The 14423-nt window shown below is 41.2% G+C and overlaps 1 protein-coding gene across 1 annotated transcript in view; it reads right to left on the bottom strand.

Moving 5' to 3' along the window:
• Nucleotides 1-13478: 13478 nt before the first annotated feature.
• Nucleotides 13479-14423, bottom strand: part of osbpl3b (oxysterol binding protein-like 3b) — a 123629-nt gene continuing 122684 nt past the window's right edge. Inside the window, 1 exon segment of the mRNA XM_080039556.1 lies at nt 13479-14235. Within this exon segment, the coding sequence (XP_079895682.1) occupies nt 14139-14235 (97 nt within the window). The 3' untranslated portion in view covers nt 13479-14138.

Genomic DNA, 14423 nt, shown 5'->3' with positions numbered 1-14423 from the left:
GCTTGCTAGCACCAGTGCTACCACCTGAAAAAATAAGCGTACAGCCCTGATATATATATATATATATATATAAAAATGTTTTTTGTTTGTTTTATTTTTATTTTCTGTAACAGTAACTGTGTATCTGAATCCGAATTTGATGAAAATGGGGGCGGGACCTGATAAGCCTTTGGCTTCTTCCGTCTTCCTTCGGACAACACAAAGTATGATGTATGAATATTTGCAAGAGAAAATTGTGTATTGTGTGGAATTGTCCGAAAGAATAATAAATAAAAAATAAAGCAAATACACTTAGCAAACTTAATCAAAGAAAACGTCTCGAACATTGTTGTCTGTACAGCCATGTACCAGTATGGGGTGTGTGAGTGTGGGTGTGGTGTGGGTATGTGTGTGTGGGGGTGTGGATATGTGTGTGTGTGGGTGATGCGAAGTAGAAAAAAGGGAAGGGGGAGTTCCGACGTGACTTATGACTCGAGGGGTGAGTCAGACCGCGCGGGGGAGCTAGGGAGTCGGTCAGTGAGACTAGTGGGCGTGTAGATTAACCATTACCAAAGGTACAGGGAGGGGCGAAAGGCCCAAAATGGTGGCGGGGTAGGCTATTCTACCTCCACCCGATAGGGGAAGTAACTATCACCAGTACTCAAAATGGCGTCTACTTCAGAACAAGGGGGATGAAGAAGGGGGGTTTTGGAGGCGGGGGAATTCGAAATCACCCGGCCCTTTCAATTGATTTTACCGCCGATCTTTACACCAATTCTATCTGATCAAGACTACAATCAGGGGTATCTAACGTGTGTGTGCATGCAGGAGAGGAAGAGGAGGAAAGACCACGCTTGAGCGCGGGGGGAAAAGAAAAGTGTGAGGTTTTAAACACACAGCAGAATTAAACCACACTGCCTTCACTCGCGCCGAGTGAAATGATCAAACAAGCTTTCCCCGTTCTGGTTCTCCGTGGGGGAGGACAAACGGGGGTAATCACAAAGCCTGTTCAAGATAGCAAACACAAACTCGAAAATAAACAGTATTGTTCAACACTTTAAAAAGTAATAATAACTAAAACATCTGCCCAGGTAATATAAAGCCAAAATCTCACTTGGGGGAACAGTGTTCTCTGCTCGTCGTCGTTTGAGGCGGGCAGGCCAATCCTTTCCTGGGTTGGCAAGGCTCGCACTAGAGGACAGCAAGACGGCGATCCAAATCCAGGCTCCGGACCCTTGGCGGTCGGGGAGCTAGTGAGTCGATCTCTGCGGTCTTCAGATCGCAGGAAAGAGGCAAAGGGCACAGCTGACTCTGTGCGGAGGACGGCGGTCGGGGACAAATCGATCGGCTTACGGTCCGTGTCCAAAAGGCTGGTTTCTAGGTAAACCGCCTGAGTCCTAGTTCTTCTTCTTGTCGTTCCAACGGAACAGTTTACAACTCACTTTGTTGTGCCGGAGATCGCCGCAGGCGAAAACTTTTGTAAAACACGTGGTGGTTGGTTCAGGGTTGAAGAGGGCCCTGTAGATTTGTACAAACTTGTTGTCTCTATATGGATCAGCTAAAAGCCGAAAACCAGAGAGGGAGACTACGCAGCGCGCGCGTCCTTTTAAAGGTACCGGCTTTCATCCGGGGTTTCAGGCTGGCGTTTGGATACGCCCACCTGGAGAGGTAAGGGTGCACTGCAGTGTTTTGGCCGCACGGTGGCGGCACACAGTTGTCCATAGGTTTGACCCCCTACAAGAAAATGTCAAGCTGCATCCTCACTGACACCCCAGAGAAGGAGAGAATTGAGCAGGAAAGGCAGCTAGCATGCAAAAGAGAAAAAGGGCAACAAAATCACAACGACCCAGTGCATCTCAAACTAGACCAGTTGCCAAGGCTACTGCACCCCAGTGCACTCCACCCCAGCTGGGGAAGAAGAAACAGAAGAGAAAGAGACAGGAGGTGGAATCTTCATCAGATGAAGAGGATAGTTTGTGTTTGTTTTTTGTATGGAAACGTTCTCCGGCACCCGTTCAGGGGAGGTAAGGGAGAAGTGTTGTATGTGCAACCAGTGGGCACACAATCTCTCCTTAGAGTGAGCAAACCCTACATTTGCCATCACTGTAACTCAGATAGTGAATGTGTGTATCCTAGTTGAGTAGGCTATTATTGTTAGACCTATTTGTTTTGTTCTTTATGTTGTTACATACAGTAGGTTGGTCTTAATATGGATTTTCTTTTTTTAAATTCCTTGCTCGTTTTGTGTTAAGATGCATAAAGTAATGTAGGCCTATTTCAACTTGACAATGAGATTAAACTTTCAAATGTAGTTCTGCTTTCTTGCATTCTTTTTCAGATTTTTCCCATAAAGATAACATTGTGACAAACAACCCCATGTGTGACAACCGACCCCTTGATGGGGTTGGTTGTCACAATGTGTTAGTGTGTCTTTGATGGTAAATTTCTTCTTTATTACAATAAGTTAGAAAAAGTGAGGGGTTCACATTTCAAGCCAACACCTTAAGCTTCAATTTAATGTAGGAATGACTATTGAAAGATGTTTAGATGATGAGCAATTCTCAATAGAGTAAAAAGTGTGCCTACTTACCCCGGTCTTCCCTACTTTGGATGTGTGTACTTTGGGAGGGGTGGGTTTATTTCAGTTGGGGAAGTAAACTCTGTTTTATTTGCATTTTCTCTTTGATATTGTGTGGGGATTTGTTTTTGCCTTTTTTTTTTTTTTTACATTTTTTAATGTATTTGTTTATGTTTGCAGCCACTTAAAGCTGCCGTTGAGAGTTTTTTTACTGTAATATTTGGCAAAACTGTCATAATAGCCATTCAGCTATATGTAGGTGAAGTGGTCTGAAAATATTGTTTTATCACTTTGCTCCCCCCTGCCTCTGTGTGCTGCCCCCCAAAATTGCCACCGCTCATGTTAATTTTGACCAATCAGAGCGAGGTCAGATTCTCCGTTCTTATTGGCTGTGGGACCTTGGCAACGACGTTGATGCGTCAGTTGCGTGAGCGTTCACGACCCTAGCAGTCTGACACTAGCCTACTGTTTGGTACAAGGCTACTACGGCGGACAGCGAGTAGCAATGTCTTCACAAACGAACCCTCAATTTACCATTCCCAGGATACTAACAACTAACACCGCTAAGACAGCAAAAAAACGAGGAAAGACGAATGTTGAAAAGTTAACTGCTGAAAGGGAGACGGAGAGAGCTTGAAAAAAAGTACACCGGCCATGTCTTCTTGCCCTATCACATCAAGACCTCTTCGACCGCGACCTCGTCCCCTTCCTCTGCCTGCCGCTGGCCCCATATAGCCCTCGTCCTGTGATCAGTATTGCCAACTCAAAGCGATTTTGTCGCTATATTTAGTGACTTTTCAGCCCCCCTGGCGACTTTTTTTTCTTCAAAACAGCGACAAGCGACAAATCTAGCTTTTTTTTCTGGTGTTATTGGTGACTTTTTTCGCCAAAGCAAGTATCATCTCTTCTCAACGAGCAGCGGGAGCACTGACACGCAGCCCGCTCCTCGTGCAGCAGCCCCGAGCTGAGATGTGTATCTCCTGCTCTGACCGCAGCTGGGAGGGGCAGCTGCGCGAGGACCGGGCCGTCTGTCAGTGCTTTGTGACGGGGGACGGGCCAGGAGGCTCCCGCTGCTCGTTGAGAAGCGTTAAAAGTGATATTTGCTTCGGCGAAAAAGTCACCAATTACACCAGAAAAAAAAGCTAGATTTGTCGCTTGTCGCTGTTTTGAAAAAAAAGTCGCCAGGGGGGCTGAAAAGTAGCTAAATATAGCGACAAAATCGCTAAGTTGGCAACACTGCCCGAGCAGCCCCTCCCAGCTGCGGTCAGAGCAGTAGCTAGGAGAAACACACACACCTCTCCGCTCTGTTACAATTAGTTTGCTATCTTGCCTGGCTGTTACAGCTACTTTTGTTAGGCCTACCAGCACACTTACAATGATTTTAAGCTAACATACATGGTATGTCTGTGATTAAAATGTATGCTCAATATGTACGTATGTAGTTATCATTACTAATGTTTTATCACCTCGGAATCGGACATGGTGTCTGTCAGTAACTGAATTCACATGAACGCGCGTAGCTGTCGTTCAGAGGGAGGAGCTACAGCAGGTAGAGCGTTGGGAAAACAGCCGTTGGGATCCCAACGGCTCAAATTATCAACTGCAGCTTTAACATATATCTGTCAGGGCATTGATGTGGTAAACATTCTCAGCTTTGTCCTCTGATCTTCAGTTCACATCCTGGAATGTGAGAGGACTAAATAAGATTGTTAAGCTTAAACAGGTTATGAGCAGGCTCCGGCAGATGTGATAAGGGTGAGGAGAGGGTGGCCTGGTCAGGTGTTTTCAGCCTCTTTTAGCTCTAACTCAAGAGGGGTAATAACTCTTATACACAAATCTGTGCCGTTTTGCTTTTACATGTCACTGAAGACCGACTTGGCAGATGCCTTATTATCGAATGTGAACTTCTTTCAGTCAAATTAAATTTGGTTAATGAATATGGGACAAATATCGATAATCCAACCTCCTTTCGACAGCTTTTCTTGATGTTAGCTGCTTTGCCTGGCCAAATTATCATAGGTGCAGACTTTAATTATACACTCCAAACGGCATTGGACAGATCCACCGGTGTTGACACCGTTCACCCCTTGACTAGAAAATAACTGCTTCAGTGCATGAAAGATTTTAATCTGGTAGATGTATGGAGAAATAAGTATTCTAACCAGAAAACATTTTCTTGTTACTCGGGCACTCATCAGAACTTTTCTAGAATTGATTATTATCTGGTCTCAGCAGAGTTGATTCCAAAAATGTCAAAATGCTAGTATGATAGCATCCTAATTTCAGATCACGCCCCAACCTCGCTTCTTAATACATTTTCCAATGAGGTACCCTCCTAGGTGGCGTTTACAATCAATCTGGTTTAGGGACCCAAGCTTTATAGAGTATATTGGAAGACGAATAGATTTATATTTTGAAAGCAACACTAACCAGACAACTGCATCTGTGAGGTGGGAAACATTTAAAGCCTTTCTGAGAGGCCAAATGATAAATTTCACTGGCTTTAGATATAAAGCTCATAGATTAGAAATGGAGAAACTTGAAAAAGCAATTAAAGAAACTGAGGGCAAAAATTTTGAAAATCCCGACCGTCAACTTATTATTGAACTTAACAAACTGAAAGCAAAGTATAGTGTTTTGTCTACAAATAAGGCGACAAAAAGCTTGATGAGATTAAACAATCGTATTATGAACAGGGAGAGAGGGCAGGTAAATTACTCGCCTGGCGCATGAAGCGGATGCAAACTGAGAGGGCAATAAACTCCATCTTCACAGATAAAGGGGATACAACTTCAGACCCAAAAGAGATAAATGACACTTTTCAATGTTTCTACCAACACTTATATGGCTCTGAATACTTAGGTTCGGCCCCAAGTGTGCAAAAAGATTTTTTGGATACACCACATTTTGACCTAGTAGATAAAGAATGTTTAGGCACATTAGAACGCAACCTTGAGACTGGGGAAATATCCGAGGCCATATCTGGCTTGGGGGGAGGTAAAACACCAGGGCCAGAAGCAATTCCAATTGAAATGTATAAAATATTTAAATCCAAATTAATACCGCCCCTCCTTGATATGTACAAGGAATCATTTGATGAGAGATCCCTCCCTCCTTCTCTAAATACAGCAATAATGTCATTGTTACTGAAGCCTGGAAAAACACCAACCCAGTGTGGGTCTTATAGACTGATCTCACTTCTTAATAATGACCTTAAGATTCTATGCAAGATTCTAAGTGCTTTCGAAGAGGCTGGAATCAGTCTTGCCTCAAATGGTTGGACCAGAGTGGATTTGTACAGGGTAGACAGGGCTTCCACAATACGAGGCGGTTACTTAAAACCCTCTGAGGTCTACGGACGCGCCGGCGCGTGCGCGCATATCTTTATTAATATCTCCCTGAAGATATGGCTGAAAAATAAAATGAAAACATCATCTCAAACTAGAGGTCCTCCTGTTTCCGGGGAATGTTCTTGTGATACTGTCAGTCCCTTAAAGGCTTAGAAAACACTGTGAGAAGCAAGACCCAGAAGCTCCCCAGCTACCACTTAGCTTGTAAATAGTGCATAGAGTACATAGTGTGAAAGTAGTTTGTTATTATTGTTTTTATATTTACTCAATGGTTTGTTTGAAAAAAAAATTGTGATGCTTCCTCTTTTATTAGTATACATCCCATGAATCATTATATGTGGTTCAAAGTCTTCATTCAGTCTAATTTCCTAATGTTTTTTGAAAGTAGAGTCAACATTTCTACCAAAAAGCGTCTAGACCAGATTTTATATTAGTCATGTTTTGTGCACTCCCCTACTGTGTTTTGGAAAATTTCCACTGCATTTTTGAAGCTAAGGTTTAGGAGAAGCAATTTCAAGAGCCAAAACAAATCAACAGGATGACTAAAGGTTCTTCTTTCACACAAATTTCCAGGTTTTTCAAAAATCGCAATTAATTTTTCAGCATTTAAGCCAATTATTTATAGACACAATGGTCTAGGACATAAGAAGACCTCAGAAAACAAAGGCCTAATGTGTTCTGAACATTTCCATATAAAACACTTTGGTATAATTTATCTTCTTGCACATTTGAAATAGGTATTTATAGAAGTATGTAAAATCGGAGAAAATACTGACCACTCTATCCTGTCATTGGACGCAGAGAAGGCATTCGACAGGATAGAGTGACAATACCTATTTGATGTCCTGCAAAGATTTGGTGTGGGTGTACATTTTCCCAGATGGGTTCAGCTTTTGCATTCCAACCCACATGCTGACATTCTAACTAATGGACTTATATCAACGCCATTTAGGCTTAACCGAGGAACGAGACAGGGCTACCCCCTCTCTCCCTTACTCTTCGTCCTGGCTATTGAGCCACTTGCCATGGCAATTCGCAAGCATGCTGGCATTACAGGAATTAAAGTCGGAGGCATAGAACATCGTATCCCGTTATACGCGGATGACGTCATTTTATTTTGTTCCAGATTGGAGAAAACACTTCCTAGCCTGCTGAATTTGATGAGAACATTTGGTACCTTTTCAGGCTATAAAGGAAACAATAGTTAATCAGTGATAATGTTTTTGACTGAAAATGAGAGAAATAGTCCCCCGATCGCTACACCATTTACTGTGTCAAAACAGGGATTTACTTACTTAGGTGTCAAAATTAATCCTACTATTGACAAAATCATTTCAGCTAATTATGACCCCCTTGTGGATAACGTCACACAATTGATAAATAGATGGACAAAATTACCCATATCCTTAATCAGACGCATAAAATGTCGCTCTTTCCTTCTTTAAATTGCTTAACAAAACTTTCACAAACTTCATTCGGAATAACAACCGCCGTAGACTCAGACTTTCCTTGTTGTATTTACCATATGACAGAGGTGGACTGAAATTTCCAAATTTCCTTTGGTACTTTTGGGCAGCTCAAATTAGGGCCGGTATGTTTTATTTTGTGAATGACCACCCCCGAGCTTGGGTTTTAATGGAATCCCAAAATATTACAGTGCCACTGCATTTGTAAATGTATTCGGCAGATAAAAAAAAAGCTCCTTAAAAATACAAAAAATCTTTTTTTTTTTAAATACGATAAGGATTTGGCATAATGCCATTGCTTACTGGGGTATGACATAGGGCTGCAACAACGAATCGATAAAATCGATTACTAAAAGCGTTGGCAACGAATTTGGTCATCGGTTGCGTTCCGAATCGCATAGGGCCTACTCTTTCTTTTTTCTATTCTACATACTACATCCGACGATAAAAAGAATCTAGTTAGGATGCAGTAGGCATACTATTGGGACATACTTTACTCTCTTATTTCACCATAACATTGCGCCACATTGCGCCTTGATCTTGCCTTTTGCTTTTATATCCGTCGCATCCCCGTTTGTTTTCATATGGAGGCTTCGTCGATGTGACGTCACTTCACGTGCGCACTGGATTGTGGGTCAGAATCGCCCGAATAGGATGCACTTTTCAACACTAACAATCTTGGCCGCATGAAGTAGGACATCCGGGTACTTCTAACCATCCTAAATCTGGCCACAAGAATCGGGACATCCTAAATCTTTTTTTCTACATACTATATAGTAGAAAGTATGCGATTCGGAACGCAACCATCGATTCGTTGAGTCGCACGATTAATAAGTCACTTGTAGGCGCGGCACTGTTCACATCCATCCACCGACAGGTTCATGCAAGCCCACAGCAAGCCTTCTGCACGTGAAGCGGCGCGGGAAGGCTATAGTGTGGCCACCACAGCTTGTATTTTGGTCATATCTAACACTGGACTGTAGGCAGGGCTGGACTGGCCATCGGGCGTACCGGGCAAATGCCCGGTGGGCCGGCAGGCATTTTGGGCCGGGCCGGGTCCATTTATAAAATTTTTTTTTTTTTTTTTTTTTTATGGACCATCGGCTGTGTGACTCGGCCCGGCCCGGCCAAGTCACACAGCCAAGGGCCCTTCCCTCTCGGGAGTGCCATGGACATATAATTGTGCCTACAGGCTGTCAACTTCACCTGAAAGTTAAATAAAACTTTGTTCCAGGCCATTACTCATTATGATTGGTTCTAGGCTGGGCCTGGCCCAATCACACACACAGCAGAGGGCCGCCCATTCAGAGGCTGCATTGAATTGAATTATCATGCATTCAACTTCTACTCGGTAATTATGAGCATCTGACAATGGTCAGTTACGTTCAGGGCCGTCGGACTGCGGACAGGCTTGGGGGGTCCAAGGCAGAGGGGGGCTGCACCCAAAGAAATAAAAACATTTTTTTTTTTTTTTTTTTTTTACTGGCTCAATATAGGCCCCTGATCTTTGAAGGCCCAGAAAAACGTTATTTAGGGAAAAAAAAGATTTCATGGGCCTTTCATTCGTCAGTACATTTTTGTTATTTTTTAAATAACATTGTTCGGGGCTACGAAGATCAGGGGCCTATATTGGGCCATTAAAAAATACAAATGAAGGAAAACATGTACATTTCTTCTTTCTGCTTTTTGGTCATTTTGTGTCTATAAATTATTCCAGCAAATAGTACTAAATAGCTTACATAGGAAACAGTTGATTTAGCCTTAGTTTTCTCCTCAAAGTGCACCAGATTGATGAATTTTACTTTAACATTTGAAAAAAAATCTTCCGGGGGAGCATTCCCCCAGACCCCCCTAGAAGGTTGAGGGTCCACAACACAGTCTCCCAAATTCCTGTGAGAAACACTGTGTGTGTGCATGTTTATTAAGAGTCATTAGACCAGGGGTTGTGTTCAAATACGCGTAATGATTTGGTCATTCATCAATAGAAACATTGTGTTGTTATCTGGCTCAGAGAGGGACCAGTCACTCATACGTTTTGGACTATAGACAAACATAGCTTTTACATGTTTGTATTGTAAGACCGCCTCTCAGAAGGCCCATCAGGACTTCCTGTATGGGCCCAGAATTTGGAGCAACGCCCCTGCCTCCACATATCGTAAAAATAATCATGGTGGGCTGCCATGGCCAAAAATGCCAGGGCCGATTTTTTGTCCCAGTCCAGCCCTGACTGTAGGCCTATATAAAAGTGTTGTACCTTTGCTGTCTTTGGGTTAAAAAAAACTCCTTCAACTCCGTCTAGTCCAAAAAAACTCTGTCATCTGCTGCTGCTGCAGGCGTGTGCAGACGGGCTCGGAGAGTCGGCATCGGCGCATCAACAGTCATTCAAAGCAGCGGCAGTAATCACACAACCGACCCGTGTAGAAAGTCCCGTCAGTTAAAAATAGTAATCCAGTTTTTAAATCCATGTTAAAATCGAAAGGATATAGAGGCTAGTTAGCTTAAAAAAGTAGCAAACAGTCAAATGTGATGTATTGTGTTCAGGCAGGCTCTGTAATATGATTGATGTGTTCAAATGCAAAAAAAAAAAAAGAAAGTTGAGATTTTGGCGAAAACTTGTCTTCCCAGCAATATAAAATAGATAGTAAAGATGGAATTATAACCTGTTTAAGGTCCTATCTTGAGCTATGATCATATCAGCAATTAAAGCAATAATACAAGTTCTATTTCAACAAAATAATAGAAAAGTATCAATAGTGATATCAATAAAGACTTGGATCGTTAAGGAGACTCGAAAATGGTATCAATATCAATACAAATTAACGATCTCCTGTCATCTGAGAGAAATTAAGATGATTTAATTGTTTTAACCGTTAATATTTACTGTGAGGGAATTTTGGGTCTTTAGATGTAATATTAATGGGAAAGATTGAGAGGTCATATATGCCTATCTTGTGTCTGTCTCTCAGACTCTAGGTCAGCCTTGGAGCCTGTTAGGAGACACTTAGGTCAGTTGTATAGATAAAGTCTCATCTCCTAAAACTCCAGAATGTTATGGTTCACTGTGTTCAGCTCTGAACCAAAACATTGGTACGCTTGGTGCCCGAGCCGGGGAGGTGATAGAGATAGCGCGAGGTTAACCCCCCAGTGGCTATTTTTATTACGTTGTTTTGTTTGATTTCTTTATTTTCAAGTTATTGTTTTATTTGAGGACAAATGGCCAATACAAGCGGATTAATGAGTCTTCAAATAATATTTTACGGGCCTGGAATATGGATTTAGTGGAAAAGGTATCAGAGCAAGAATGGTCAAAGCCTGCTCTTTGGTAAAAACCCAATCTGTAAACACACATTCTATACTCTTACAATATAAATGGCTGTGTAGATAGTACATTACTCCGGTGAAGCTAAACCACTTTAACCCCAATATTCCCGACACGTGCATTAAATGTAGCCAGCAGAAGGTGTCACTGTTCCATTGTATGTGGAGCTGTCCACAGGTTGCATTCTTTTGGAGAGAGGTACTGAACATTATTGGTCGTATTATTGGCAAGGTGATGCCTTCTGATCCTAAGCTATTTATCCTAAATATTTACCCGGCCAATTTTGTGGTAACTAATGATAAAAAACATCTTTAATTGGTATGTGCCTTTTGGAGGCTAAAAGGTGCATTGCTTGGTCATGGAAAAAAACAACTGTTTGTGGCGTTTCTGAATGGTTAAACGGAGTGACTTCCTATCTGGCACTGGAAAAGATCAGTTATTTCACAAAAAACAGGATCGATAGGTTTTGGAGAATTTGGAAGGTCTTTTATAATTTCCTTGAAAATGAAGGTATACAAAGTGATGGAGGGAGTGACGATTTGAACTGATCTGATTGTAACTGTGTCTTTTTTTTTATCCATTCTTAATTTATGTTTATTCATCACTGTGTGAAGGCATGCTCATGTGCACATATGTTGTTTTATTATTGACAGGTGTATATGTATGCGGAATTTGTCATACAATCACATACGTTTTATGTTAATTTAACGTAACTGCTGTGGTCCTGTTTGTTTGTTTTTTTGTTTTGTTTTGTTCTGTTTCTTTGCGGGGAGGAGGGGTGGGGGGTGATGCGCTTTGAGCGATTGCTCTGTTGTGTGCGCTATACTTTCTGTTGTTGTGCTTGTATATGCTGTAAAGAAAACAAAAATCCAATAAATATGTTTAAAAAATATATATTATTCGTTGTGTGTGTCCGTGATGTAGTTTGTAAATACATGTTTTAAAAATGTACTATTTAGGCCTACTTAATTGCCTTAATATTTGTTTAAGATGATATATCTTCCTCATTGTCATCTTGAAATTAGGAAATGACTGACAATGATGTATGTTTTTTTTTTTTTTTTTAAATATAAAGCTTATATTAATTACATCAGAATACCAGTACTTACCACGACGATGACCAGCAGCAACAGAAGAGCCTTGTAGGCCTACTGCCAGCATCATCACCATGAGAAACAACATCTAGTACAAAGACAAATACACACTTTAAACATTACACTAAAATACTTATATATTGTTAATACTTTCACTGCCAGTTTGATGGGCTGGAAATGAAGTTGGTGGCCTTCCACAATAAATAGGCATACAGGTGGAAATAGCTAAACAGGTGGGTATATGTTGCATTCATGTGAAATTCCTCTATTTTGCACAAAATATCGTGCCTTGATCTTCTTACCATGGATCTTGTGTCAAGATGTTGTGTGCAACAGCGTATAGGATTGTGAGTTTTATACTTTGGCTGCTTCCTGATTGCAGTCATTGGCTCGATTTAATTTACAAATGGCCAAGCTTAACTGAGGGCACCTCCCTGTGACCATCATGATTTTGGTGAGATAGATAGCTGCAGGTCAGGGCGGACAGCTCTCAGAAGGTCAGGTCTTTCTATTGACAGGTCGTACTGACAGGGGTCCAAAAAGAGATGTTAGAACATTTGGTACATTTTCTTTCGATATGACCTCAATATTTGAACATCTTATTTATAATGCACTATGAAAATCCAGAGATCCTCTGTATTAGAATGTAAAATAAGGAATTAGTAGTGGATCACATAGTAAATTCCACTGTATGCAGTAAGCCACAAAATAAAGCTTTGAATGGGTCAGCTGGTTTCTGGAGGGAGATAACAGCAAAGGCAAAGGGTTGGCTATGGTGGTGTTGTGGGCAAAAGCAACCTATAATGTCAAAACATCATGTAAGTTAACTGGTCATACACAGTATCTTTGTTTAAAGACTCAATGCTGGTCAATATTAACCACAATAGCACTACATAGTTCAAAGTGATGTGTTAGCACTGCTTGCCTGCCAGAGTGGATCGATCTTTGTTGTCATCTAGTATCTGATGCAGATTAAACAGAAATATACAGCACCCCCTTTTACATATTGCATTGTTAACACATAATAAAAAAACAGCTCAACCAAATCACAAAGCTGAGTGTTACACAGCTAAAGTTACAACTTTACTCATGAGCTATTTAAGGTATTTATGTCGAGCTTCCTATGACGGTCAATCCATGAAATCATCATGGAGGGAAGAGCCCAAAACCTAGCCTGGCACCACACGCCTACCTAGTTCCGCTCAATTTTCATTTCCCTTAAGTACAAATAAAATGAAGTAAGATGGTCTGGTAGGACCAGGCTACCCAAAACCTGGAGCCCTGACCAAAAACGTCATAATTTATTGAGTCACCTTCCACCCTTGTCCGACACCAAAGCAAACATAAAATTACGGAGACTCACCAGAGAGCTGTAACATCAGATAACAATTATGTATTTCATTCACCAGATAACTATTTGTTACAATCAAGGCATTGGCACAAAAGAGGCACAAAATGGACTTCCAATTTCGAGTGGAAGTTTTGGTAACGTTTAAAGCCTGATGGTCTAGTTTACAGCCTCTGCTTGTGACAGTCACAAATAACTCCACAAGAAAAAAAGCATCAGAGACTTTATTTGAGCTGGTGGGTCATAGTAGCTTTGGACACTTTTGGTCCCAAAGGTCAGGGTCTAGGTAAACAATGGTGCAAAGTAAAGAGTGAAAAATGGCTGCATTTGATATCTGCTACTGCTGCTCAGTTGCACAATCATTCACAGTCACGGCAAAATGCAGGAAACAGAAACAAATGACTGTTATGAGACAGAAAGGAAAGTAGATTTAAAGATTGTATGAATAATTTATATAAAGAATTAATTTCAAAACATAGATAAAAAAAGGCAGCCGATATGAAACAAAAATAAAATAAATAATATGAGTACAATGATTAAGGTATCAGGCAGGTGCAGAATAAATATAGGATGTGTACACTCCATCAATGACATATCAAGGCTAGATATTCTCAGAGGTAGAGAGTGTCCATGATAAGACAACAGCTAACCTGTTGTTCAGTAGATTTTAAGCTAGTGTACATCAGTAATGCTGAGGAGTTGTCATCATTTATACCAAGTAGGTTTCCTTTTTCTCAGTTTAACATGTACATTGTAACATATCACGTGAAAGAACGAGCAACATTTTCCATAATGTATCAAAATTCTCCTAATATGTTTGCATAAACAAGTTTACACAACTGATACAAGCACTTGCTTTTAAGGCAATAACTTTGATGAACTGCATTAAAGAAGCTCAATACTGAATGTTAGTGTTACGACTGCAATGCAGACTTCTCCAGAGCCAGCCTGGATCACAGTAGAGGCTGTACAGGTTGAAATGTGTGTGATCTGCAGTCCAGGGGTCACCACAGTGTAGGAAAATCTATGTGGGTGAAGTCTGGGTCTTTCCTCAGCTCCCAGTATGTGTTGTTGCTCACCCAGGCATCATCATTTGACTTCCTGTGGAAGCAGAAGACAAGCGAAACGGCAGTGAATACTGTTAACGATTAGTTAAGCGTGATGAAACTGGAATTGGGACAAACGCAGCATTTACAGTGACGAGCTGCATATGCAGTATATTAAGAACAAAGACATGCTCACTTTCCCATGAATCACTTTTTCAGTGAGAAACTATATTAGATCTGGAT

This window comes from Ammodytes marinus (assembly GCF_949987685.1).
Source record: "Ammodytes marinus genome assembly, chromosome: 13".
Classification (NCBI taxonomy): Eukaryota; Metazoa; Chordata; class Actinopteri; order Uranoscopiformes; family Ammodytidae; genus Ammodytes; species Ammodytes marinus.
The sequence above is the reverse complement of the archived record's forward strand: the minus strand, read 5'-3'. Positions and strand labels throughout refer to the sequence as shown.